Consider the following 27,148-nt stretch of genomic DNA (forward strand, 5'->3'; position numbering starts at 1 on the left):
GTCGAGTCTCGTCTGAAACGTGAAATGGATGATAGAAACCGAAATTAGCCTGGGATGCATAATAGTACTCTTCAGTGACAGATGCACAAGTGGTAGCAATAGATGATAATGCTTTATTCTTGGACTTCGACTTGGCGCGTCTGGCCTGAAGGTTTTGTTATTCTTTCTTCTTTTGCGATGTCGTGAGATATGGTTTGCTATTTTGTTTGTAAATCCGGAGATAGAGAGACTGATCGAAATCTAAGTCCAGTGGTGTAATATCATGACGATGGGGGAGCGATAGTTCACGTTGATTCCATAGGTCGATGTAGTAAGCGTGTCACGTCGGTCAATTTTCATCATGTTCCCCACATGTATCGCTTGTATGGAGTGCATCCATATAACCTCTATTTTCGTAAGAATCGGCTGGTGCGCCGTAAACTAGCGCATCACTCTATCAAGCGCGTGCCCCTCAAAAATCACTTGGTGTAATAATGACATCACGACACTTCATAAGTGTGACCCCTCTAAAAATCACGCTTCAATACGCGGTTGATCTCCTCGCCAAAATACGGAAGCCAAGAGGACTGTAAATATTAAATATCAAAGTTAGTATATATAAAGCTAGAAAGATTAAAAAAATAATAAAAATAGCGTATGTCATACCGCGAATCGACCGAAAATGTCGATCCTCATCCGTATGTCTCGTGTATCGACACCTGCTAAATTCGTCTCCGTTATTTTATGACACCATCTAAAATATTTAAAAATTAAAAATATTATAAACAAATAAAAAATAAACAAAAAATTGAGATTAAAAAAATGTTAAATAAATGAAGTTAAACAATTATCTTGCAGCCAACAAAAATCGACGAGACCTCTGTAATCAGCGTAAAAAAAGAGAAGCAATACCAGGCCTATGACTGTAGTAGTAGCAGAAAAGCTGTTATATCGGCTTTTCTACAACGCTGGACAGTTGCAGCCTTGTAAAGCTCATGGTAAAGAAATGTCAAAATCGCCGAGCCCCAACTGGTATTCTAGCACACAACGAAGTTTTTCAAATATCGTAGATAATGGGTGTGCGCCAAATTACCAGATTTGTCCGGTAATAATATCCCTTCAATCACTTGGAGAATAAATGTTCGGGCTGCAAAAACAACATTCTCCTCGATAGACTTGTCCGTGACTTGAAATTCGATTCCAACCACGTTATCATTACCCGATAACCTCTCACGATGCTGAATAAATTTTGTAGTTCATGGACTTGCTTAATATATTTTATCGTGTACTTGGCCAATTTATTATGATTTCGATGTTTTAAGTTGTATTTCGAATGTAGCTAATACATGCATTTTCGTTTTCTCTAAAGAAAATTTAAATCATATTATATAATTCATTTACAAATTATTTGAATTTGATTAAATTTAAAAATATAGAAATTTTAATATATATTTAAATGATATAGAAAGTAAAATCATTTTTTAATAAATAATAAAAAAGTTTAATTAAAATCATCATGACCATATTTCATGTTAGAAAAAAATATAACCAATCAAATTAATTTAGACAATTTAATCTTTAAACTAAAACCGAGCTCAAATATTAAAAATAAAATTAAATTAGTCCCTAGGATAGGCAACAACACAAAGTTGCCTTGCCGTCAAATGCTGTGTCTCATCTGTTAAGTGAAAAAGAAAGCTTCGTTTATTGTGGCGCACACACTCCACGCGTAAATTTAACGTCACTGCGATTGTTCTTCAAATTCCTCTACACTGCGATTATTTTTCTTCCCTTATTTGATTCGAGCGTGTTCGTTGGATTCGATGCCTTGAAACCGAAGATCTGAGGCACATTTTTGATGCTGTAAACCACTGGTTTTTCACTTTTTAGGGTTGGATTTTCAGCAGTTAGTGGTCAGGGTTGGTGTGTTCATGGCGGTTACTTTGCAGAGCTTCCGCTTCTGTGGCCCTGCCGCCTCTGGCCCCGCCGGCGGAAGCTTCGAAGCTCTCAATCGGATTCTAGCCGACCTCTGCACCCGAGGAAATCCTAAGGTGATGTTTCCCATTTCAGCTCCTTTATTTCTCTCTCTCTCTCTCTCGTTGGCTTGGTAGTTGTAGGAAGTGGAAACAAGTTTGAAATCGCATCCTAGATTCGTAGCTGGAACTTGGATTTTTAGCTGAAGAATAAGATTAGCTTAAAAGTTCGATTGATTATCCTTCATTTTTAGTGAATTTAAAATTTGTCTTTGATTTATTGTTAGCAGGAGGGAACTTCGTTAGCATTGAAGAAGCATGTGGAAGAAGAAGCTCGCGATCTAAGCGGGGAAGCATTTTCTCGTTTTATGGATCAGTTATATGATCGAATTTCGAACCTCCTGGAAAGTAACGATGTTGCACAAAATATGGGAGCTTTAAGAGCCATTGACGAGTTGATAGATGTGGCACTCGGGGAGAATGCCTCCAAGGTTTCCAGGTTTTCTAATTATATGCGCACAGTTTTTGAGATTAAGCGCGATCCTGAAATACTAGTCCTTGCTAGTAAAGTTCTTGGACATCTAGCAAGAGCTGGTGGTGCGATGACTGCAGATGAAGTGGAGTTTCAGGTTTGTTGAGGACGTTGCTTCCCCCCCCCCCCCCAAGAGTAATCATTACCCTATGGGAATAACATCAAATTTATGCATCTGTTTCTCAGGTCAGAACTGCCTTGGAGTGGCTACGTGGGGATAGAATAGAGTATCGCCGTTTTGCCGCTGTCTTAATTTTGAAGGTGCGTCCATGTGTGATCTTTTTGTTCGTTAAGAATGAATTTATTGATTTTTTTATCTTTTGATCACATACCAAAGGTTGCTGCAAATTGTTTAAATTAATTTTAGTTAATTTTTGTTGGAAAAGAATATTCTATTGAAGCTAGCTTTGCATTTTTATTACTATAGGAAATGGCAGAAAATGCTTCCACCGTATTCAATGTTCATGTACCTGAATTTGTTGATGCCATTTGGGTTGCATTGAGAGATCCAACATTGGCTGTTCGTGAGCGTGCTGTGGAAGCATTACGTGCGTGCCTCCGTGTTATTGAAAAACGTGAGACACGTTGGCGTGTGCAGTGGTTAGTTTATTGATTTTCGAGTTTTGATATCTCATTCTTTTTACTTTTCATAAATTTGAACTTAATAGCGACATTAGCAAACCTAGCTTACTATTTTCTTTCATTTTGAATTAATAAATGTAGAAATATTTCTTCGTGGCTTCTTAGGATTTGATGTCTGAGTTGGGTTCCTATTTGGTGTTGCTGCTACTTTATTTTTGTTTAAAATTTCCCCTTTTCCTACTATTAATCTGACTGTGTTCTCTTAATTGCAAATAAACTGAAGAGTAGGGGAATTATAGTTTGCCTTGCAATAGTAGTGCGTTATAGGGGGCTAACTTGGTGGATTTGTGCCTGCTTGGCTTTTTATTCATTGGATGCTCCTCTTTGTTGGTTTGTTTGTATATGAGGCAGGGTTTGTGTTTACTTTCTTGTGTGTGCTCATTTTTTTAACTTCTGAACTTTCTTTTCCATTTCCCCCCTATGTTCAACTGTTGGTATTTCCACAGGTATTATCGAATGTTTGAAGCTACACAAGATGGGTTGGGAAATAATGCTCCTATACACAGTATTCATGGTTCTTTGCTTGCTGTTGGAGAGCTTTTAAGGTTGGTGTGATGGTCTTATTTTCTATTTGTAATTAGAAAAGGACTTTAGGTCCTGTAATTTTTGCTTTCTAGCTTGGTGACTATTGCTTTCCCCCACTGGACCATTCCCGCTCCCCCTCGTTAAAATAAAAAAGAGAAAGAAATAGAAAAAGAAAATTTTATCTATAGCGTGTTTGTGTAAGTGCATCTTTGGTTTGAAAAATAGATACTGTTATACATACATATGCATGTGCTATATGGCCTTTCACCTAGTACTGATTAGCTTCTGTATATATAGCTTGTGATTAGTTTATATTTGTATGTAAGTGTGTGTAGATATATTTGTAGTGTTGTCAATTTGTGGTATGCTCATCCTTAAGGAGAAGAAGATTATCTTTTCGATACATAATATATTTTATTGTCTTATGACATGGTATTTAATTGTAAATGAGTCGTTAGTGGAACAATGGAATTATTATTCCGTTTATGTCATCAGCATAAAATAGTCTAGCCAAGCGTCCTATTTTTACCTTTATGTTTTATGACTGATGCTAGTTTTTGTCGTGGATAAACTTTATCCTATCAGGAACACCGGTGAATTCATGATGTCAAGGTACAGAGAAGTTGCCGAAATCGTTCTTAGATACCTAGAACATCGTGATCGACTTGTTCGCCTTAGCATAACCTCATTGCTACCTCGCATTGCACATTTCCTGCGTGACAGATTTGTAACAAACTACTTGACGGTTAGTTGTTATTGCTCCTTATACAATCACATTATTATAACTAGCATGCAGACCCCTTTCAATTATGTGCATTTGGTTTTTTTGTAATCTTGCAGATATGCATGAAACATATCCTTACAGTTTTAAGAATCCCAGCTGAACGTGCCAGTGGGTTTATTGCCCTTGGGGAGATGGCTGGTGCTTTGGACGGAGAGCTTGTCCTCTATTTGCCGACAATTACTTCTCTCTTACGTGATGCAGTGAGTCCCATTTGTCTCGTTATTCATGACCTATCTTTTGGTTGTTTCTTGTGTGTGTTTAATATGCATTTTGGTTGCTTTATTTGGATAAGAAAGAATTTGACACTGTTTGCTTATATATTACCTATCTGCAGATTGCTCCACGCAGAGGTAGACCGTCTCTCGAAGCTTTGGCCTGTGTTGGTAACATTGCAAAAGCTATGGGACCAGCAATGGAGTCCCATGTTCGTGGTCTTCTTGATGTTATGTTTTCTGCTGGTCTTTCTCCTACACTTGTTGAAGCACTTGAGCAAATTACTGTCAGGTATGTAGGCAGCTCTGACTATTCAAATTGTATTTGGAGGCTATTTGACGGTATTAGTTTAATAAAATGCTGGTTCTTTTTCAGTATCCCGTCTGTGCTTCCCGCTATTCAAGATCGGCTACTTGATTGCATTTCCTTGGTTCTTTCGAGGTCCCACTATTCTCAGGCAAGGCCAGCTGTTGCCTTGGCTCGAGGCACTGCTGCTAACGTTCCCCAGCCAGTGTCTGAGCTTAGTGGTCCAGCCCTTGTTCAGCTTGCTTTGCAGACTCTTGCTCGTTTTAATTTCAAGGTTAGTGTACCTAAACTATATGGAGTGTCTGATGTCAACCATAGTTCAGCACTAATTGTTCTATGGTGTAGGGACATGAACTTCTTGAGTTTGCGAGAGGATCAATTGTTGTGTATCTTGATGATGAGGATGGAGCAACTCGAAAAGATGCTGCCTTATGCTGTTGCAAATTAGTTGCAAATTCCTTTTCTGATATCACATCTTCACAATTTGGTTCGGGTCGGACTAACAGAGCTGGAGGAAAGCGAAGGCGTCTCATCGAGGAGGTTTGTTTATCTAGTTACAATTAGTAATAATCTTAATGATACTAATGGTGTAATCTGTTTTCTTTTGTACTCATGGGGTTTAATTCCCTTTATTAATAAAACTTGAGGTACTCTTTTCCCCCTTTCGTTTTTTGCCGTGATCCCTTTTGGTTTCTGCCAATTATGAAGGGTGGTTTTAATGTGACCTCCAATTCTTATAAAAAAAGTAATAATCTTAATGATAATAGTAGTTCAAACTGGGTGAAAAGATCTCTCACGGGTATTGTTAAACTTAATTTCGATCTGGAATTGGTTCAAAGAGCATTGGCAAATGAAGGTTTTGAAGTTCAGATTGCGAGCTGGGGGTATATATGGAATGCCTGCGTTGTTACATTCAAATCTGAGGAATTGATGAAGGAGGCATGGTCGAGTAAAAGCGAGGAGTTATGGTTCTGGTTCGACTGCCTGGCACCTATGTTGAATGAAGGTGGAGTGCCAATGGCTTATTGTCTGGTTGAGTTGTATGGTGTTCCTCTACTATGTTGGCAAGATAATTTTCTGGAGAAGTTAGCAGGAAGTTGGGGTTCAATGGAGGGTATCACCATTCGAATAAAACTAGGGAAGATCTCACGACGGTAAAAATTTTGCTTAGGGTGGCTAGTTCGTTTGACGTCCCTGAAGTGTTAACTTTAGGATCATATGGAAGATCATTCAAGGTGACTTCTAAGCTGGGATCTACTTCACAGGCTTCAGATTTTTTTCTTGGTATTTCGCCGGAAAAATTTTCCGATGAAAAATGCACAGTTAATCACATGACAGAGGAGGAAGATGACAACACAATTTTCTGACATGTCAGGGCCAGTTCGACTCGTCGAGGAAGCTCGTCAGAAAGTTGATATTTGGATTGATCAGGGAGCGTCTGCTGGGTTTGGTGTAGCAGGTAGAGAATTTCAGTTTGCAATAAAAAGCTTGGAAGGGAAAGGCATTAATGAAGGAGTGTCAGTTTTTCCAAGTTTGGGGAGTAGTAAAAAGGGAGAATTTGCTGGGCTGGGCATTAGAAATAAGGAGGAAGGAAAAAGAAGCTCACAGGCCCAATCAGAGAGGAGCAGTGCACTCTTATCTCCCATTAAGAGATTAATTCCTGCTGGCCCAACAGTAAAAAAACATTCATAGCTCCTCAAGCAGATCAGGGGATGAAGACAAAGCTAACGATAGTAAGTGTTTTATGTCAATAGAGGTTGGTAAAAAGGATCCACCAGGGATTGATGTTGAAATGGGGTCTGATGAATATTTAAAGTTGTTAACTATTAGAGTTGGTTCTCATACTCGGTCTGAAAGCTCTTTATCCATGAAAAGTGCCCCAGTTGGAAGAAAGTTAATTAAAAGTCATAAGAGAGTTTATAGTAGGTCCAAAGAAAGGAATATATGGTTGGATGTATCAGGAGGGGAGAGCAGTTTTAAGTTGGATAGGGCTTTAATTCCAAGAGGATATCATTCTGATTTGTCGGAAGCTGCTGATTCTATAGAAGGGGACAGTGAGGGTACAAGGGGGGAGAAGTTTCAACAGGAGTTTTAAAAGATCCCTCATTAGGGATGCTTTAGACATTGCTGCTGTTTCTACATTGTCCTCATCAGTCTTTACTTTGTTGTTGGAGGAAGCTATGGCTACATGGGAGATCAGCAGGATTTTGGGCATATCTTTTAAGGAAGAGAAGAATGCTTTTCTTCAAAAAATAATGGATTTAAAGAGAATATCCAAATCAATCGTATCGTAAGCCTACGGATGAATTTGTTATGGCGAGAGGACTTAGACAGGGGTGTCCATTGTCTCTGTTGCTGTTTAATTTCGTTGGAGAGTTGCTTAACTTACTGCTGTTAAAGGCAGTAACTGCGGGTCTGTTTTCTGGGCTGGTTGTTGGCAAAGATGAGGCTTCTTATAATTTATCTCATCTGCAATTTGCAAATGATTTAATAATTTTCTGCTCTGCATCGAAGACACAAATTCTTAATGTTAAGAGGGTTCTACGGGGTTTTCGAAGTAATGTCGGGCCTCAAACTGAATCTTGCTAAAAGTAAACTATTTGGTATTAATATCAGTGAGGAAGAGGTATTGCAGTGGGCTAATGCAATTGGATGTTCAGTCGGCCATTTCCCTTCGGAATATTTAGGACTACCGCTTGGTGTTAAGAGAAATTCTATATTGATGTGGGATCCGGTTGTGCAGAAGTTTTACAAAAAGTTAGCCGGATGGAAGGCGAAGACTCTGTCAATGGCAGGGAGAGTGGTCTTATTGAAGGTTGTTTTGTGCTCTTTACCCACCTATTTCATGTCCTTGTTTAAAATTCCCTCTTCGGTGATTGTTAAACTTAATTCCATCATGGCCAGATTTCTATGGGGAGGAGGGGTAGACGTAAAGAAAATTCATTGGATTAATTGGTCGACAGTGTGCTTTGCCAAAAGTGTTGGGGGTCTTGGTGTTTTGGATCTTAATTATATGAATAGAGCTCTCCTAGGAAAATGGTCGTGGAGGTTTGCTAATGATAGAGACTCAGTATGGAAGAAGGTTATCTACTGTAAGTACAATCTAGACATTAGATCTCTGTTGTTCAAGGATAAACTTCCTGCACATGCTTCTTGGATTTGGAAATTGGTTGTTCAAAATCATTTCAAAGAGGATCAATTTGGAGCTAAGTTTCGAAGTATGTTCAAAGTACGGGTGGGGAATGGAGAGAGCATTAGTTTTTGGTTTGATAGTTGGGCGCTTGATTTCCCTCTTAAAGTAGTTTTCTCGAGACTGTTTGTTCTGTCTTTAAACATGTATGGGAAGCTTAATGAGTTTGGAGAGTTTCGGTTATCAGTTTGGTCTTGGCATGTTCAATTGAGAAGAAATCTAAGTGACTGGGATCTGGAACAGTTTTCTGATCTTATGGCGATAATTCATAATATCACTCTTTCCCATGATTTGTCAGATGGGTTGGTTTGGAAAGGGAATGGGGAAGGTATCTATTCTGTCAAGTCCAGTGTGAAGTCTTGCTGTCCTGTTTCGACAACAGATTCCTTTTGGATGAGATATATATGGACAGGTTTAGTGCCTCCTAGAGTAGAGGTCTTTATGTGACAGGTGGTGTATAATAGATTGGCAGTAAAGCAAGAATTACAAAGGAGAGGAGTTTCAGTTATTGTTGATGTTGCATGCCCGTTTTGTAAAGAGGAGGCTGAATCTTCAGCACATTTATTTTTCACTTTCACTGTGGCATGGAATCTTTGGAACAAATTTCTGAAAATTTGGGGAGTGTGTTCGATTCTGCAGGACAATGCTCAAAGTTTTATGGTAGCTTGGGAAGAAATGGTCCTTAATTCAAAATTTTGGTCCTTTATTCTGGGAGTGGTTATATGGACGATTTGGAAAACTAGGAATGACATTGTGTTCGATGGGGGAAGGGTAGATCAGATGGAGTTATTTTTTGTGACAAGATGTAGGTTGGCTACTTGGTTCTTAGCTAAATTCAATAATGTGGCTATTCTAAAGGATTCTCTCATTTCTGATCCAACTCTTGGGGACTGTTGTTCTAATTCAAGGCTTTCGATCATCAAAACTGTGTCTTGGTCTCCTCCTCCAAAGGGTTTTATAAAATTGAACGTCGATGCAGCAGTGAATGGAGATTGGAGGAAAAGTGGTGTAGGGGGCATTCTAAGAGTTGAGGATGGCTCGGTGATGGGTTCATTCCAAGAGGCAGTTGGTCCAGGTCCACCTCTGTTGATTGAGATTATGGCATATGGCATTAAAGAAGGGCTTATCTTTCTTCGCTCTGATTCATCAGAGGTTTAAAGAACGCTTAATTGTTGAATCAGACAGTAAATTAACAGTGGAGTGGGTCAAAAATTATGATTGTTGTCCTCTTGTCTACAGAGCCTTTGTGAAAGACATTGTTATTTTGTTAAGAGATCTTAATGGAATTATTAGATGGGTTCCTAGATCAGCCAATGTTGAGGCTGATAGCTTAGCTAAAGCTGGTATTGGCTAGTTACACAGCTTTCTTTTAGGCTTTAGTTAGGATTTGGGTTGATTATTGTAAAGGGCGTGTTTTGTTTTTAAACATTATGTATCATTCGGTTTTTAATGAATTAAGGCACTCTTTTCCTCCTTCTGCTGATTAAGGAGCAATTTCTGCTCCATTAATCATGAAGGGGGTTTTTAACGAGACCTACCTTCTTATCAAAAAAAAAAAATCTTAATGATAATAGTTGGTACATTTAGTGTTGATATTAATTTATTATATTTTACCTGTTCCAAAATCTTTATGATGATTTATGCTTGCTTATAAATTGATGTTGGGTTTTCAACAGCTTGTGGAGAAGCTTCTCATTGCAGCTGTTGCAGACGCTGATGTTACCGTTCGCCATTCGATATTTTCCTCTCTCCATGGAAATAGAGGATTTGATGATTTTTTGGCACAAGCCGATAGCTTGAGTGCGGTTTTTGCTGCTCTAAATGACGAGGTGCGATTTATTCTATACAGGCACAAATGTTTCTCTCATCTTCGTATGCCTTTTTATTTTTTTTATAAGAGTTGAAGGCCTCATTAAAAACCCCTTCATGATCAATGGATCTTTTTAGAAAAGCTCCTTGATCAGCACAAGGGGGAAAAGAGCGCCTAGAGTTTTATTGAACAATAGAAAAATTACAACCTAGTTTGAAGTAAACCAAATATTCCTTACAAAAACCAATAAGACCCACCCCTACTGGAACCAGAATCGAAATATGCCTTTTTATTAATTTGTTGCTTTATAAGCTTATTAATGATCTCGATGACGGTCGGCATGTCTTCAATTTAATATTTGGGCTGCTGGATTTTGAAATAAAAAATAATTAGAAGTGTATCACAATTAAGAGATTTCACTTTCGTGGGTTCTAGACAAAAGGGATGGAGTAATATGATGCTGCGTTGGACTGGGCAAGTGCTCTTCTTTACATAAGAAATTAAAAGGAATTTCTTGTTCTAAGGTGAAAAATAGGGTTTATCAGCATTTTTCCTTATTTTAAGAGGGTTTCATATTTTGTTTTATAGATAAGTCTGGTCTCTGCCACTAATTACTGTTCTTATCATCTTTAACTTATCCTAAATGAGACATTGTGCCTAATTGTCACCACATTGCACTGTCTATTCTTAAGCTACTCTTGTGCCTGCACTTTTGCTGTGTTTTCATTATCATTTTCGATAGATAAGCTGGAAATTATTTTTGCAAAGAGTTTGGAGACATGCATACTGATTAGATTAAGGACCGTCTCATGTTAGTCGGTTGCAGGGTTCTAATCTTGATAGGCAGCACTTACCATGTGCTGAAATAACTATGCCTTTTTGTTCCAGCTTTTGGATTACTTTGTGTTTCACTTTCATGAATAGAGAATATTTCTGTTGCTATAGGATTTTGATGTGCGAGAATATGCAATATCGGTGGCTGGGAGATTATCAGAGAAAAATCCAGCATATGTTCTTCCAGCACTTCGTCGTCATCTCATACAATTATTGACATACTTAGGGCAAAGGTAAAAAAAAGAGAAACTTCTGTCCCTCTATGCAGCGTCGAATATTGACTTCTCCTGCATTGTCAGCAGTGCAGATAACAAATGCAGAGAAGAGAGTGCAAAGTTGCTCGGTTGTTTAATACGCAATTGTGAACGACTAATACTCCCATATATTGCCCCTGTTCACAAGGTTTAATTTTTTCTTCAGTTTTATTTAATTATTTTTGTTTTGGTTTCCACTTTTCTAGTTGTACTCTTCTATTTTTTAGGGAGAGGGGTAGGCCGGTAGGGTTATTTTCCTTTATGGGATACTGTCTTCATGATATTGAATGTTATACTTTTCAGGCTCTTGTGGCAAGACTACTTGAGGGCACTGGAGTCAATGCCAATAATAGTTTTATTAGTGGAGTTCTTGTAACTGTTGGTGATCTTGCTAGAGTGGTAGGTCAACTTCTGTTTGTTTGCTTTTAGTATTTCACATGACATCATTTTTGCGCTACTAAATTTAGTTTTATAGAATAGGAAAAGAATTGTGCTTGCACCGATTGTGAATTTATCAGCTGTGTTATATATTATATTTGCTGTCAGATGAGAATCCTAGCTTGGTATCTGCGTAACTGGTTGTAAGTTCCCTTGTATAACATGTTCTCTTGCTATTCTTTGTTGGGCTTTGACTTATTTTAGGGTGGTTTTGCGATGAGAGAATACATCTCCGAACTTACGCCTTTAATTGTTGAAGCGTTATTGGATGGTGCAGCTGTCACCAAACGTGAAGTAGCTGTTGCTACTCTTGGTCAAGTTGTACAGAGTACTGGGTAAGACAACTTTTATTGCTTTGAAACTGTTGGAGGATCTTTGGGCTAACCCACATTCTTAAACTTATGCATGTCGTGTTTGCCCCTTTCCACCCATTAGCGGTGTTTAAGAGATTTTTCTTGAATGGGTTATACAGGTATGTCATAGCTCCATATAACGAATACCCTCAATTACTTGGCTTACTTCTGAAATTGTTGAATGGCGAGTTAATGTGGTCTACCAGACGAGAAGTACTTAAGGTAATTGCTCTTGAACTTTGAATGTTGTTTAGTTATCAACAGTTCAGTTTTCTTGTCATGCTGAGCATTTGTCGTCTCCAGGTTCTTGGTATCATGGGTGCTTTGGATCCCCATGCACATAAAAGAAATCAGCAAAGCGTGACTGGGTCACATGGAGATGTTACCCGTGCTGCCAGTGATTCAGGTCAACATATCCCATCATCAATGGATGAACTGCCTATGGACCTTTGGCCATCATTTGCTACATCTGAAGATTACTACTCCACTGTAGTGCCCAGCCTAATTTATTCTCCTTCTTGCTTGTTTTAACATTTTTCTGTTTGTAATAGAAACTATAAACTCATTGCTACAATAATTGAATCCAGGTTGCTATCAATTCTCTCATGCGAATTCTGAGGGATCCTTCTTTAGCCAGTTACCACCAAAAGGTGGTTGGATCTCTCATGTTTATATTTAAGGTGCGTTTTGACCCTATGGATTTTAATTTTTTTCTAACTTCAATATTTATCTTAGTTACTATTTGATTAAAACTTGCTATTTTAACTTCTTTAAATCATTGATTTTTCTCTTTTGCGAGGATAGTCAATGGGTCTGGGTTGTGTTCCATACTTGCCGAAGGTTTGTCTGTAAACATTTCATCCAATTTTGTTTTTTATGCTTGTTTTCTGTTGGTTGATTTGCTAAACTGTGGCTTATCATCTTGCTTTTTTGTTTCTGTAGGTTTTGCATGATCTCTTTCAGATTGTTCGTACATGTGATGATCATCTGAAGGATTATATAACTTGGAAGTTGGGTACTCTTGTGTCAATTGTGCGCCAGGTACGTTTAAATTCTTGAAGCTTTCATGCATCTAATTGGTGTTGACTTTCTTCTGGCATTTGATTTTGGGGTTTTGATATTTTTGTGCAGCATATTCGTAAATATTTACCGGAGCTGCTATCGTTAATTTCTGAACTATGGTCATCATTCAGCTTCCCAGCTAGTACTCGCCCTTCACGTGGTTTTCCGGTATATTTTTATATTTTTGTTTAAATGGACAAGTAATTTGGTCTTGTATCTCTTGTGGATAGATTGTTAGATTGATTGTTTTGATTATTATTGTTCTGTTTATCTTAAACTCTCCATACCTCTTTTGCTTAGGTACTGCATCTAGTTGAGCAGCTTTGCTTAGCTCTCAATGATGAATTTCGGAAGTATCTTCCTGCTATTCTTCCATGTTGTATTCAAGTTTTGAGTGATGCAGAACGTTGCAATGATTACACCTATGTTCTTGACATCCTCCATGCCTTGGAAGTATTTGGTGGTTAGTAGCCGTACTTATTTCTCTTTTGGGACAAGGCTATTATTTGCAACTGTGATGCTGCATGGAAACATGTTTTTTTTTTTATAGAAGTTGGAGGTCTCATTAAAAAATCCCTTCGTATTCGTCCACATACTAAGAAGTATGTTAACGAACATTGGAAGGAAGAAAAGAGTACCTCATATTTCATTGAATAAAACACCCATTACATATGAAAACACGAAATACCCTCAAACGAGGATAAACGCCATTACAAAAAACATAATCACCTAATGCATGGAAACATGTTGCATACTGGTTATGCATGTTGAAAGAAAAATAAACATCTGAATATAGTTTTGTAAAACTTTATAGTAATTTACAAGTTACAAAATTATGAACATGAATTTTTTCTTGTTTTGTTCTAGGTAATCTTTTACATGAAAATTTCATTATCCCATGCTCGTATGATTTAAATTTGTTAGTTTTGAACTGAAACTTGTTGTTTTTCTCTATCTATCTAATTTCAATCATCTCTAAATGATGGTATCTGAAGGATTTCTTATTATGAGTAACTTGTAGGGACATTGGATGAACATATGCATCTACTTCTTCCTGCCCTTATTCGACTTTTTAAAGTGGATGGTTCTGTGGAAATAAGACGTGCTGCTATCAGAACTTTGACAAGATTAATCCCTTGTGTTCAGGTAGTTAGCAAGAATTTATGACATTGAAGAATCAGTTATCGTGTATTATTTAAATACATGTGGATTCAAGTTTTGTTCAACTTCCATTTTTATTCTGTTTGTTTTTTCTTTCTTGTTAATCAGGTTGCAGGTCACATATCTTATCTAGTGCATCACTTGAAGATTATTTTAGATGGGTGAGTTGTCTATTTCTTTTGTTTAAAGTGTAGGTTATAGAAAACTTCCCTATGCAGACTTATGTGTGGTCTATCACTTGTTTCATATCAGGAATATTAGTGTGCTTGCATCTTTCCACATATCTATGTTTGGTTTTGGATCCAAAAGAGTATCATGGATATGGTTGAGATGATTTGATTTAATTTGCCTTCAGGTTTTCTCAGGTAAATAAACAAGGATAATAAAATGATTGTTTATGATGATATCATAGGGATGCAATAAACCTTGTAACTAATAGCCTATGAACCTTGTAATTTGTTTCAAACATGAGGACTAACAGTGATAACTGATAGATGGTTCTAATGGGTTGGAACCATCAGCATCAGTGGAGGCTTGATGGAAGCACCTTGCAATTTTTATGTACTATGCCTATACTCAAAAAAATATTTACAGGAAAAATGATGAGCTCCGTAAGGATGCTGTTGATGCACTTTGCTGTCTGGCACACGCCCTTGGAGAAGACTTCACTATTTTTATCCCATCTATACACAAACTTTTGTTGAAACACCGCTTACGGGTATTGCTTCTTACCATATCATTGGCTTTTGCATGAAAAAAATGTTTCCTGCTATTCCCATGGTCAAATTTAATATCGAGTTTATTTCAGCATAAAGAATTTGAGGAAATTGAAGGTCGTTTGAGGCGACGTGAGCCATTAATTGTGGGGAGCACGGCAGCACAAAGATTAAGTCGACGACCTCCAGTGGAGGTTGTTAGTGACCCACTAAATGATGTGGAAAATGATCCTTATGAAGATGGGCATGATGTGCAAAGGCATCCTAGAGGTCACCAGGTATACTCTTATGACTGTATGATGAATTGTTACCATTATTATTATTTCTGCATAGGTTATTCGTCAAGTATCCTATACATTCTTCCAAGTAGACACACAATGCTAGCTTGAAAATGAAGCTCGCAAATAATGTTTACGACATATCAGTTTTAACTGGTTATGTTGTGATCATAATTGTGATAGTTATTACTAGATTGACTTACCCTATGGCTGTAGTTGAGTGTTTCTAAGTTGTTGGCATGCCCCGATGTCTAGTTAATTGGTTACACCCCTTTACTTATAAAAAAAAAGGTTAATTGGTTACACATTTTAACGAAATGAAAGTATGATCAGCAATTTTCTTATGTAAAATGAGAATATTAAACATTGACCTCATTTGCATGAACAGGCAAGTCATCTGCATTCTGCTGTGTAGCATTTCACTTATTTATAGAAAGTTCAAGTTTTCTTTTTGAGTTGTGCAAGTTATTTAGGGAGTTAGCTACGCTTGTATGCGTACTGTTTTCCTGCTGTGAGCAGTTTCTGACTTTTAATAGCTCGTTATGTTGCATTTGTGTTTTACACATTTATCTGGCTTGTTAATTTCTTGTGGAAGATGTGAGCACTGACAATTTCTGTCAGTCTTAAACTTGTATAGTTCTATATTCTTATGCTTTCTGGATTGACAAAAATTTGATTACTTTTTCCCGTTTTGTACTCTGTACCTATGAAATTGTGCTTTGAAGTTACGCTTCATTTTATTCATGTTTTGTTTCTTTAATTATTCTCCTCGTGTTATTTCATGGGATCTATAGAGGCCGTCATTGACATAAATTGCTTCTGTATAGGTCAATGATGGTCGCTTACGCACTGCTGGGGAGGCTTCTCAACGCAGTACAAAAGAAGATTGGGCAGAATGGATGAGGCATTTTAGCATTGAACTCTTAAAAGAATCTCCTTCTCCAGCATTACGAACCTGTGCTCGGCTTGCCCAATCCCAGGTATGCAATAAGGTTATGTTTATATATCCTTTCCTTCAGAGTTTCTAATCTGCTCCTTTTGCAGCCTTTTGTCGGGCGTGAGTTGTTTGCTGCTGGTTTTGTTAGTTGCTGGTCTCAACTGAATGAGTCTAGTCAGAGGCAGTTGGTTCGAAGCTTGGAGATGGCTTTTTCTTCGCCTAATATTCCTCCTGAAATTTTGGCTACTCTTCTCAACTTGGTATCTCCCTTCAGCCAAATTTTATTCCTTGTTTTTATGCAGGCTATTTGATTGCTATTATCCTTTACTAGCTGATTTATTAGATTCACTTTAGAAGACCATATTAATCTGTTGTCATCGCATGACTGCTCCTCGAGCAATATTAAAAAACTATGTGGTAAAATAGCAACTTAAGGTGCAAACATATAAGCAGTCATGTGATAAAGAAACCCCTTTGCTGCAGCCAAGAAGCAGTTGTAACATAAATAACCCATTTGCTATGGCAGTCTAGGTAACATGAGTTTGATAGAGAAGGTAATGTATTTTGTTTGTTTATAAATACAAATATGTGATCATTTCAGGCTGAATTCATGGAGCGTGATGAAAGGCCTCTCCCTATAGATATACGACTTCTTGCTGCCCTTGCTGAAAAGGTATGCTTTCCCTGAGAAAAGTTTTTATGCATTTTTTGTCACGTGGATGGTGAGATGTACCTTTCATATCGAACATACCAGTGTCGAGCATTTGCTAAGGCACTACATTACAAAGAAATGGAATTTGAAGGTGCCCGCTCAAAGAAGATGGATGCTAACCCTGTTGCTGTGGTTGAAGCTCTCATACACATAAATAATCAGTTGCACCAGCATGAGGTATATAACTATATATATTCAGTGTTATATTCCTTCTAATATCTACATGCTTTCCCCGAAGTTTTCCCCCTTGATTTATGTTGTGATTTCATTTTTTTAACCTTTTTAGGCTGCCGTAGGGATATTAAGTAATGCCCAGCAACACCTGGATGTTCAGTTGAAGGAATCATGGTATTAGATATTTTATTTTCTAAAAGATTTGTGACATTAATGTCATTCAGAAAGCTTTTATGTCATAGTTTTGTGCTTGCCATTCCCTGATTTACTATTTCGTGCTGTCTTCCTCAAATATGTATATTTGTCGCAATGGGGAGGAAAAAAAGAAATTCTAATCACATATACTTGTGTTTATTAGGTATGAGAAATTGCAGAGATGGGATGATGCTCTTAAGGCATACACTGTCAAAGCCTCTCAAGCATCAAGCCCACATCTTGTACTAGAAGCTACCCTAGGTATTAGCACAATGGCTCGTTTTATTATTCGTTTAGTTCTTTCTTTCTTTTAATTCTTCCATGCTTCTTATTACTATACTTCTCAGAACAAAAACTTGGAATTCTTTGAATTCCTCTAAAAGAATTCAGAAAAAGTTTGCGGCGAATATGTTTCACTACTCACTAGGATGACATATTGTTGACTGAGAACGTATATTATGAGTGGTCTATGTTTATAGTCTGAGGGAAGCAAAATTAATACTGATAGTTTTACATTCTCTTCCTTAACACTTTTCATTTTTTATTTTCTAAAAGTTCGTTTAGGACTCTTTTGGTTAAGAATATTTAGGTGTCAATAAATTTTTACTCTCAAGCAATTTTTGATGGACAAAATGCTTCTATTGTTGTATTCAAGTTAGCTCTTAATAAGCTGAAGTGATGTTTCTCTGGAACTTTTATTATTTTTTTTAAAAAGAGAAAAACCTTGAGTGAGTTGCCGACCCTATGAACTGTTGTGGACTAATAACTATTAAATACATCAAATTATCAGCAATTTTTGTTGTTTTCATTTGCTGACTTAAAATCACATATCTGTATTTTACGTCATCATATTTGAGCTCAGAAAGGATAGTTTTCTTCCTATATAATTGTATAATAGTTTCTTGAAGTCTTTAATGTGGTGTGTACGTTGTAGGGCGAATGCGATGCCTTGCTGCATTGGCTCGATGGGAAGAGCTTAACAACTTGTGCAAAGAGTATTGGACTCCAGCAGAGCCCTCTGCTCGATTGGAAATGGCACCAATGGTTTGTTATTTATGACGTAGTATGTGTCAATGTTTTCTATATTGTACTTGTAATCATGAGTTTATTCTTTTAGGCTGCGAATGCTGCTTGGAACATGGGAGAATGGGATCAAATGGCCGAGTATGTGTCTCGATTAGATGATGGTGATGAAACCAAACTCCGGGCTTTAGGGAACACTGCTGCTACTGGTGATGGAAGCAGTAATGGTACATTCTACAGAGCTGTTCTGCTAGTTTGGAGGGGAAAGGTACTTTTCTAGCCTATACTCAGCGCTTCTATTAATTCTTGTGAATGCCATCATCTATTTCTATATGCGTTTTGCAGTATGATGAGGCACGCGATTATGTTGAGAGAGCGAGAAAGTGCCTGGCAACAGAGCTTGCTGCGTTGGTTAGTCTCTTAACTCCAAATTCTTGAACTGTGTACTACCCCCCGGGCCCCGGATTTTCTTCAGCATCATTCATTTCATTCTTTATATTAGCCAGTACTCTAAATAGCTACTTTTCAGTTTCTAGAACATATCCAACATTATTCACGCTGCCCTCTTCCTTTTTAAAATTGTGTCATATTCCTTGACCTTATGGCTCTATCTCCTTTGTGCTTTGAAAATAGTTGAAAGAGAAAGTAAAACACCATTTAGGTATAATTAAGTTCCCTGTGGCTGTGCCTCTTTCCCAGTTATGTGTGTGTAGGCTTGTATGGGTTCTTTGTTGGTATGGCATAATGGCAAAGATTGGTATAAGGCTCATTTCGTAAGTGATATAAAAAGCAATGAAATTACTTGATTAAATAAAATTATAGAACTTTAGCTTTAGCTGTGGTTCAGCACCCTGATGCTCTATTTAATCTTTTACTTAATGGCTATCATGATACTAATACCTACTTCTTCAGGTTTTGGAGAGCTATAAGCGTGCTTACAGCAATATGGTCCGTGTTCAGCAGCTTTCAGAACTAGAGGAGGTTCATTCCATATCTAGTTTAGATTTAATTTTCTCCTTTTTAGTTGTTCATTTTTATAAGCATGACTTTCTTGAAGAATTCTCAGGGGACATCATCATTTATTGCAGGTCATTGATTATTACACTCTTCCTATGGGAAATCCTGTTGCTGAAGGGCGGCGCGCCTTAATTAGAAATATGTGGACTGAGCGAATACAGGGAGCAAAACGAAATGTTGAGGTAAGCTATTTACTTCGATGAAGTGTTTCCTATTCTTAATTAATAAGTGTTGCTTTTCCTAATTTATACACCATTTATGGTTTTTTCTATATTAAATGTTATCAAGTTATTGCAAGAATTGAATTGTAAGAAGGCTCCTTATCTGTCTTTCATTTTTAAACAGTTCATTTTTCTGTTCCTCTCAATACCTTTTTTTTTCATTTTTAATGTACACGTCTGACACCTGTGTTTGACTCATATCCATACATGGGTACGCGGATATGACCTTCTAAACCTTCCAAATCAACATACCTGTGCCAGACACATCTCCGGATCCAAAACTTGCGCCCATGAATCCAAGTAACATACACACATTCCAAGTAACACACCTGTGCCAGACACATCTCCGGATCCAATACCTGTGCCAGACACAGTTGTACTGCAATTCTCAGTTTTCTATTGAACATATTTCTATTATGCGGTAGTTATGTGTTGTGACTAAGAGTAAGAGGCAATTTTCTATCATAGCTTTGAAGCAAAACTGTTTGTGTTGCTGAAATTATGTGGAAGAAAACTTTTAGATGGTAGAGAAAGGATTTTAGGCAAACGTGAATTGTGTTCTATGGCTGCATGCATATGATATAGTAGCAAACAAATGTGAATACTTTCATTCTTTATGCATTTGCTTAAGTGGAGTGAATTTAGTGCTTATTTATACTTCTCAGAGTGTATCACACGCTTCTGTTGCTTGAGAGCTGGTTTCTATATGTTCAAATATGCAGGTGTGGCAAGCGCTTTTGGCTGTTAGAGCTCTTGTTCTACCTCCAACAGAGGACATTGAAACCTGGCTCAAGTTTGCTTCTCTTTGTCGGCAAAATGGAAGGATAAGTCAGGCTAGGTCTACCTTAGTTAAGCTTCTACAGGTCTGTACTGCTTATATATTCTTAAGCTGTCATAATGCATAATCATATTTGTTTTCTTAATTTAATATTTTTTTTCTGGATGCTGGATGGTACTCAGTATGATCCTGAAACTTCTCCTGAAAATGTAAGATATCATGGCCCCCCTCAAGTAATGCTGGCTTACTTAAAATATCAATGGTCACTTGGAGATGATCTTAAACGAAAGGAAGCATTTTCCAGGCTTCAGGTATACCCATTTTGGCAATTTCAGTGCACTTGTCCTTTTTCTAATCTTCCATGCATATCCATAATAAGTACTTCTTTCTGCTGGCGTTCACTATTATCCATTTCTAAGTTGCATTTTCCTAACACCAATGATGGGAAATCACCGTCACAGAATCTGGCTAGAGAGCTTTCAATCTCCCCAAACATCCAATCCATTCAATCAACTGCTTCGATTAGTGGTACAAGTGGAAATGTTCCACTCCTGGCCCGCGTGTATCTTAAACTAGGAGCTTGGCAGTGGACACTCTCACCTGGATTGGATGACGATTCCATACAAGGTAGTTAACACTAAGAACTTGATATCTTGTTCATTTGCAGCTTTTATCCTCCTTTTCACCAAATGTTATTGTAACCAAATAAAAGACTTATGGTTCTTAAATGCTGAAGTTATGATTTTTTGGGTCTTTTTTTGTGTAGAAATCCTTTCAGCGTTTGGGAATGCCACTCAGTTCGCGCCAAAATGGGCAAAAGCATGGCACGCATGGGCATTGTTCAATACAGCTGTCATGTCTCATACTTTAAGAGGTTTTCCAGCCATTGCCTCTCAGTTTGTTGTTTCAGCTGTCAATGGATATTTTCATTCAATAGCCTGTGCGGCAAATGCAAAAGGTGTTGATGACAGTCTACAGGTATATAATTGAATATACAATGTCATTTTTAAGCTTTAAATAGCATAAAAAATTTAATAATGACACTCACAATTTTATTTCTGTGTTCGTTGGGATCTGACCTATTTTTATTCACCTTCTTAGCTGCTATTTGATAACTTTATCGTGCCCTTCCAATCATTGTTCTTAAATTCTGAATTTTTTTTCAGGATATACTTCGACTCCTTACCTTGTGGTTTAACCATGGAGCAACTGCGGAAGTTCAAAAGGCCTTACAGATAGGATTTGCCCATGTTAATATCAACACATGGTTGGCTGTTTTACCGCAAATAATCGCCAGAATACATTCAAATAACCATGCTGTTAGAGAACTCATTCAATCACTTTTGGTGCGAATTGGGCAAAGTCATCCCCAGGTTTGCCTTTATTATTTCTGTTCTGCACTCAAAATTGGTACTGTTGGTGCTGTAGTGGCCTTAATTCAAATTATTTTGAGCTGTTTTATTTGTGTAACTGATTTAATTCTTCCGCAGGCTCTTATGTACCCTCTTCTTGTTGCCTGTAAATCCATAAGCAATTTACGCAAAGCAGCTGCTCAAGAAGTAGTTGACAAAGTGCGTCAGCATAGTGGTGTTCTTGTGGACCAGGTTGAATAATTAAAATCAGTTTATCTTTTACTTTCTTTGATTTGTTTTCTTAGCCGTTTGATCTATAAATAGATTTGATGTGTACACAGGCACAATTGGTTTCAAAGGAACTAATCAGGGTTGCAATACTTTGGCATGAGTTATGGCATGAGGGGCTGGAAGAAGCTAGTCGTCTATACTTTGGTGAACATAACATTGAAGGAATGCTGAAAGTCTTGGAGCCTTTACATGAGATGCTCGAGGAAGGGGCTATGAGGGACAATACTACTATAAAGGAGAGAGCATTCATTGAGGTTTTATCTATTTCTCTACTGTTATTTATCTTATCCCTCCCGTGGGATTTGTTCAGTAACATGTGCATATTAATCTCATTCCTTTCTTTCGGGGTTGTATTATCATAAATAATGACCAATATTGCAACCTAGTTTATGCTTCTGCTGCTATGCACCATTTCCCCCGATATATTGGGGCTCTCCAGGCATTTTAAGATTTCCGGTGTGTGTATTCAGTTAATTCATTTTAGTTTCATTGTATTGCAGGCATACCATCATGACTTGTCTCAGGCCTATGAGTGCTGCATGAAATATAAGAGAACTGGAAAAGATGCTGAGCTTACTCAGGTACGACATCTTTGATGACTAAATTCTTAGATTTTACATATATTTGATTCATTTTCCATGTGATGTGTTGGTATGAGAAATTATACTATTTATTGGGTGAGCAATATTATTACTTGTGGTTGAGGTCTGGTTTGTTCCCTAATTTCGGGGGTAAAATTGGCCGCCATCTGTGTTTTTTATAGTCTGAAGGAGATTTGTTACCAACTTATTTGGTTGCTTGATGCCATCGTAGGGTTGCACTTTGAGGTCTCCACATACTATATATACCTTTTTGTCAATTAGGGATGCTGAGTATGTCTCCTAATTATTTTTTGAATTCATCAGGCATGGGATCTCTATTATCATGTTTTCAGGAGAATAGACAAGCAACTTCAAAGTCTTACTACACTGGACCTGCAGGCAAATATCGATCTCTGTATTTCTTCTCAATTCATTAATGCAACTATACTAACTTTTCACTGTATATTCTGCAGTCTGTGTCTCCTGAGTTGGTAGAATGTCGTGATCTGGAGCTCGCTGTACCTGGAACTTACCGTGCAGGTGATCATAATGGTTATTTTGAATTTATCTCTTGATATAAACCTGACTGGCTTGGTCTTGTTGCAAGAAGTTTGTGTGGCATTAAAACTAGAGTTTGAACCCCATTTGACCATTTCCTTACCTTAACCCCCAATTATCCCATTTTTTTATTTAAATACCAGCTACCCTAGCTAAAGTAAACCCCTCTTTTAATTTTCAGAATCACCTGTGGTAACGATTGCATCATTTGCGCATCAACTTGACGTCATAACATCCAAACAGCGACCTCGGAAATTGACTATTCATGGGAGTGATGGTGAAGATTATGCCTTCTTATTAAAAGGTCATGAAGATCTTCGCCAAGATGAGCGTGTCATGCAGGTAGTTTCTACTTTCTTTTCTTTCCCATTCCCCTTTTTGTGTCACTTTCATGCAAGCTTTGATGATTCTACAGTTCCTTCGCTGATGTTTGGAGGCTTAAATTATTTATCTTTTTTTTTTTGTTTGGATAATCAAAATTTTCATTTCATCCAAAAAAACAAAACAGTGCTACAAAGAACAAACCAACTATAATACAAGTCCCAGTCCCGAAGCAGAGCTAAAGAGGCAGGAGCACACTCCTTGCATCCCAACAACCTATCCCTAACAATGCCCTTAGACAACTCAAATATAACTGAGCACTCCTTGGCTCTTTACCATGAATCCTACTATTTCTTTCCTGCCAAATAAAATAAACCAGAGTTCCAAGCTATACTAATGACAATTTGCTGTAAAACCAACCCTCCATTTCAAGCCATAAAGTAACCTGCACATTCAAACAACAAACCTTCAAGATTTATCCACATACCTGCCGAGCAAAAACACAAAACACAAACAGGTGGCCACGATCCTCCTCCACTCCTTCGTTACACAGCACATACCAGGGATGAACCTGCAGTCCCCAATAAACTAACTGCACTTTAGTAGGCAAACAATTATACAACGCCAACCACACAATAAAACTATGCCTTGGGCTGTTTAATCTGCTCCAGACCACTTCAAACCATCCACCCTCTCGCTGTTACTCCTCAACATCTCCCACTCATCGTTGGCCTTATATGGTCCAGTTGGATCCCCTATGGACAGCAAACAATCCAGCAATTTCAGAAGCTTCCATATGTTATCTTAAATATTACTATAATTTATTATTTTTCATCATTCATCCATTGCGGTCTAATATCCTTGATGATAAAATTTTATCAGCTATTTGGCTTAGTGAACACTCTGCTGGCAAACTCTAGAAAGACAGCAGAGAAAGATCTGTCTATTCAGCGATATGAAGTCATACCTCTATCTCCAAACAGTGGGTTGATCGAATGGGTCCCTAATTGTGATACCTTACACCAGCTCATAAGAGAGTACAGAGATGCTAGAAGGGTTGGTTGAAGTTCACTGATTACTTTATTTTGGTTCTTTTCCTGTAATTGGTAGCACTTTGTATCATTAAAATCTCATTTAACTTTACCCATGCTTCATTGTTTCAGATCACCCTAAATCAGGAGCACAAATTTATGCTAAGCTTTGCACCGGATTATGACCATTTACCACTCATTTCTAAAGTTGAAGTATTTGAGTATGCTCTACAAAATACTGAAGGAAATGATCTGGCCAAAGTATGTGCTCGTATTATTGTACTCTTTTCTATATTCTTCATCCTTTCATATTGATCAACTTATTTCAACTTCAATGGATCTGGCTTTTGATAGGTTCTTTGGTTAAAAAGTCGTACTTCTGAGGTGTGGCTAGAGAGGAGGACAAATTATACTCGAAGTTTAGCTGTAATGAGCATGGTATGTCCTTAAGTTGTTTTGTGGTGCATCCTTGATTACTGCAAGCATCTAGCTGTATAGTAATTTCCACTATTATGTTTGTTTTGAGTCCTCTTATCTTTTTTATTAAATAGTTTTTACTGTGTCCCAGAATGCAATGGTATGATGCATGGCTTTTGTTTCAGGTTGGTTATATCCTAGGCTTAGGTGATCGTCATCCAAGTAATCTCATGCTACGCCGCTCTAGGTATGGGGGAAAACTGTGTATTAGTTAATAGTTGTAAAATTTGACGTATTTCAGTCTTGCAGAGTCATAACATGTTACTGTTTTGCAGTGGAAAGATCTTGCACATTGATTTTGGAGACTGTTTCGAAGCCTCTATGAACCGGGAAAAGTTCCCTGAAAAGGCATGTCCATAGAAACACTAGTGAAGGTTTTTTGTGGCATTTGTTTGGGTTTGCGGGGGGTGGGGTGTGAAGTTGCTTCCCTTTGCTAGAAGTTTTTTGATGTCTGTTGTGTTGAAATTCTTCATGCAGGTTCCTTTCCGTTTGACTAGAATGCTTGTGAAAGCCATGGAAGTCGGTGGTATCGAGGGCAATTTCCGCTCGACGAGTGAAAATGTGATGCAAGTTCTCCGATCAAATAAGGATAGTGTTATGGCTATGATGGAGGTATGAACCTCTCAACTTGGATATTCTTTTTTCCGTTTTGTTCCATTAAAGCTTTATAAAAAGAAAGTGGAATGGACGAAGCGTCTGTTTTCTTGTTTATGTATAAAAATCGATAGAAGCTGACTTTGTAAATCAACTGTTGTTTAGGCATTTGTTCACGATCCTCTCATCAATTGGCGTCTTTTCAATTTCAATGAAGTCCCACAAATGTCGATTTTCACAAGTACACATGGCGCTGCCGCTGTAAACACGGAAGAAACTGCTCCAAGTAAAGAGCTTGCACATCCTCAGCGGGGGGCTCGGGAACGGGAGCTTCTTCAGGTTTTTATCCCTTTATCACAACAATAACTGCAATTTGTCTTTTAAAAAAGTAAATGTAATATGATGGTCTAAAATCAATGTGGTGCTATCACAGGCTGTTAATCAACTCGGTGATGCTAACGAGGTTTTGAATGAGCGGGCTGTGGTGGTTATGGCTCGTATGAGTAACAAACTCACAGGACGCGATTTTTCATCTTGCTCTTCAATACCAACTACCTCTTCTAATATCCAACATGCAGTAGACCACAGCACCTTAATTTCTGGAGATAATCGAGAAGTGGAACATGGGTTATCCGTTAAACTGCAAGTTCAAAAGCTAATCATCCAAGCTACCTCCCATGAAAACTTGTGCCAAAACTATGTTGGGTATGATCCTCTTTTCCTGCCCTTTTTACTCCAACAGTGTATATATATACACGAGTTATTATTTGATACATCGCAGTGGAAAAAATAATTCTACGTGCTAGGTTCAGATGTCAAGTGTTCTATTATTTATTCTTTCGATTTTTAAATGCACTTGACATCATCTGGGCACCACTTGCGAAATAATTTTTTTCATTGCATGTGTATCAAATAATAATGAAATCTATTTATGCATATACATTTGATTAGGATCATTGGATGGATGCAAATGGATGATTTGATTAGGATCATTGGATGGATGCAAATGGATGATTGAGATCAACAATTAAAGATGAGATTTTTATGGATTCAAAAATATGGAGAATGTGAATGCATAAAGTTATAATCTTCGTTCATCTATTTATATTCATCAAATGATCCTAAAGCATTTGTATCATGCATCTGCACGATGAGGAGTCACTTACTGCTCTTGCTCTCTTTTTTGTGTGTGTTACAGGTGGTGTCCCTTTTGGTAAGTGGACTGAAGAAAATAGATGTATATTTTGTATAAAACCATGTACATAGCTGTGTATTTAATGTAAATATCTGCCCGCCCCTCCTTAAAAAAATAAAAATTCTCGTGGTGGTAAAATTATTTATCACATTGAATTATCGACTTCTCTTTTATTTGTTTTCCTTGGTACACAGGCGTTTCTAAACTCAGATTTGTACATTAATACTATTTTGATGATTTAGCTTGACTTGGTTGACGTAGTTATTGTTGAAATATCTTGAAGGTTTTAGGTTTAATCATAATAGTTTTGATGTATTGGGTAGTAATGCATAAAAAATAATTACCGGTGACAGAATTTGATACAGTTCATTTCATCCCGGTCATGAACACTCCCTATATATTTTCATGCTCTTTACCGGCCAATTCGTTTCCAGTTTAGCTTGAAATATGAATGGTTTTTATTTACTTTTCTGGGAAATTCCGGCCAATTCCAAGGCGTTATGTTGGGCATTAGACCATAAAATTGAAATTTAACCAGTAATTCATAGAAATAGTTTGATTTGGGTTCGATTTGTCAAAAATTAAAAATAAACCAATAAAGATTATATGCGGATTAAAATTGATGTACCAATGAATCAACT

The 27,148-nt window shown here is 37.5% G+C and overlaps 1 protein-coding gene across 2 annotated transcripts; it reads left to right on the top strand.

The window, feature by feature from the left end:
* The first annotated feature begins 1,683 nt into the window (after positions 1 to 1,683).
* On the top strand, positions 1,684 to 26,763 carry LOC120176016 (serine/threonine-protein kinase TOR-like). 2 transcript variants are annotated; one of them, XM_039182531.1, is made up of 57 exons: positions 1,684 to 2,030; positions 2,243 to 2,581; positions 2,671 to 2,745; positions 2,912 to 3,084; positions 3,573 to 3,671; positions 4,237 to 4,396; positions 4,492 to 4,635; positions 4,770 to 4,939; positions 5,024 to 5,228; positions 5,300 to 5,494; positions 9,821 to 9,973; positions 10,900 to 11,021; positions 11,088 to 11,190; positions 11,346 to 11,441; positions 11,685 to 11,815; positions 11,953 to 12,055; positions 12,137 to 12,322; positions 12,421 to 12,513; positions 12,638 to 12,673; positions 12,776 to 12,874; positions 12,965 to 13,063; positions 13,196 to 13,358; positions 13,917 to 14,041; positions 14,165 to 14,217; positions 14,651 to 14,774; positions 14,865 to 15,050; positions 15,878 to 16,030; positions 16,095 to 16,247; positions 16,589 to 16,660; positions 16,742 to 16,876; positions 16,986 to 17,047; positions 17,232 to 17,329; positions 18,003 to 18,112; positions 18,186 to 18,359; positions 18,437 to 18,502; positions 19,004 to 19,072; positions 19,180 to 19,290; positions 20,052 to 20,192; positions 20,290 to 20,418; positions 20,569 to 20,734; positions 20,874 to 21,085; positions 21,274 to 21,480; positions 21,598 to 21,711; positions 21,801 to 22,004; positions 22,251 to 22,331; positions 22,656 to 22,730; positions 22,805 to 22,871; positions 23,071 to 23,231; positions 24,093 to 24,266; positions 24,374 to 24,502; positions 24,596 to 24,679; positions 24,844 to 24,905; positions 24,994 to 25,066; positions 25,196 to 25,330; positions 25,478 to 25,651; positions 25,746 to 26,017; positions 26,511 to 26,763. In XM_039182531.1, exons 1-57 carry the CDS (start codon positions 1,911 to 1,913, stop codon positions 26,527 to 26,529), a joined length of 7,434 nt encoding a protein of 2,477 aa, XP_039038462.1. In that variant the 5' UTR covers positions 1,684 to 1,910; the 3' UTR covers positions 26,530 to 26,763. The 2 variants fall into 2 exon arrangements, with proteins under 2 accessions (XP_039038462.1, XP_039038463.1); XM_039182532.1 differs by having other exon boundaries at positions 1,685 to 2,030; positions 11,091 to 11,190.
* The last annotated feature ends 385 nt before the right edge of the window (positions 26,764 to 27,148 follow it).

This window comes from Hibiscus syriacus, unplaced genomic scaffold, assembly GCF_006381635.1.
Source record: "Hibiscus syriacus cultivar Baekdansim isolate YM2019G1 unplaced genomic scaffold, ASM638163v2 tig00112225_pilon, whole genome shotgun sequence".
Classification (NCBI taxonomy): Eukaryota; Viridiplantae; Streptophyta; class Magnoliopsida; order Malvales; family Malvaceae; genus Hibiscus; species Hibiscus syriacus.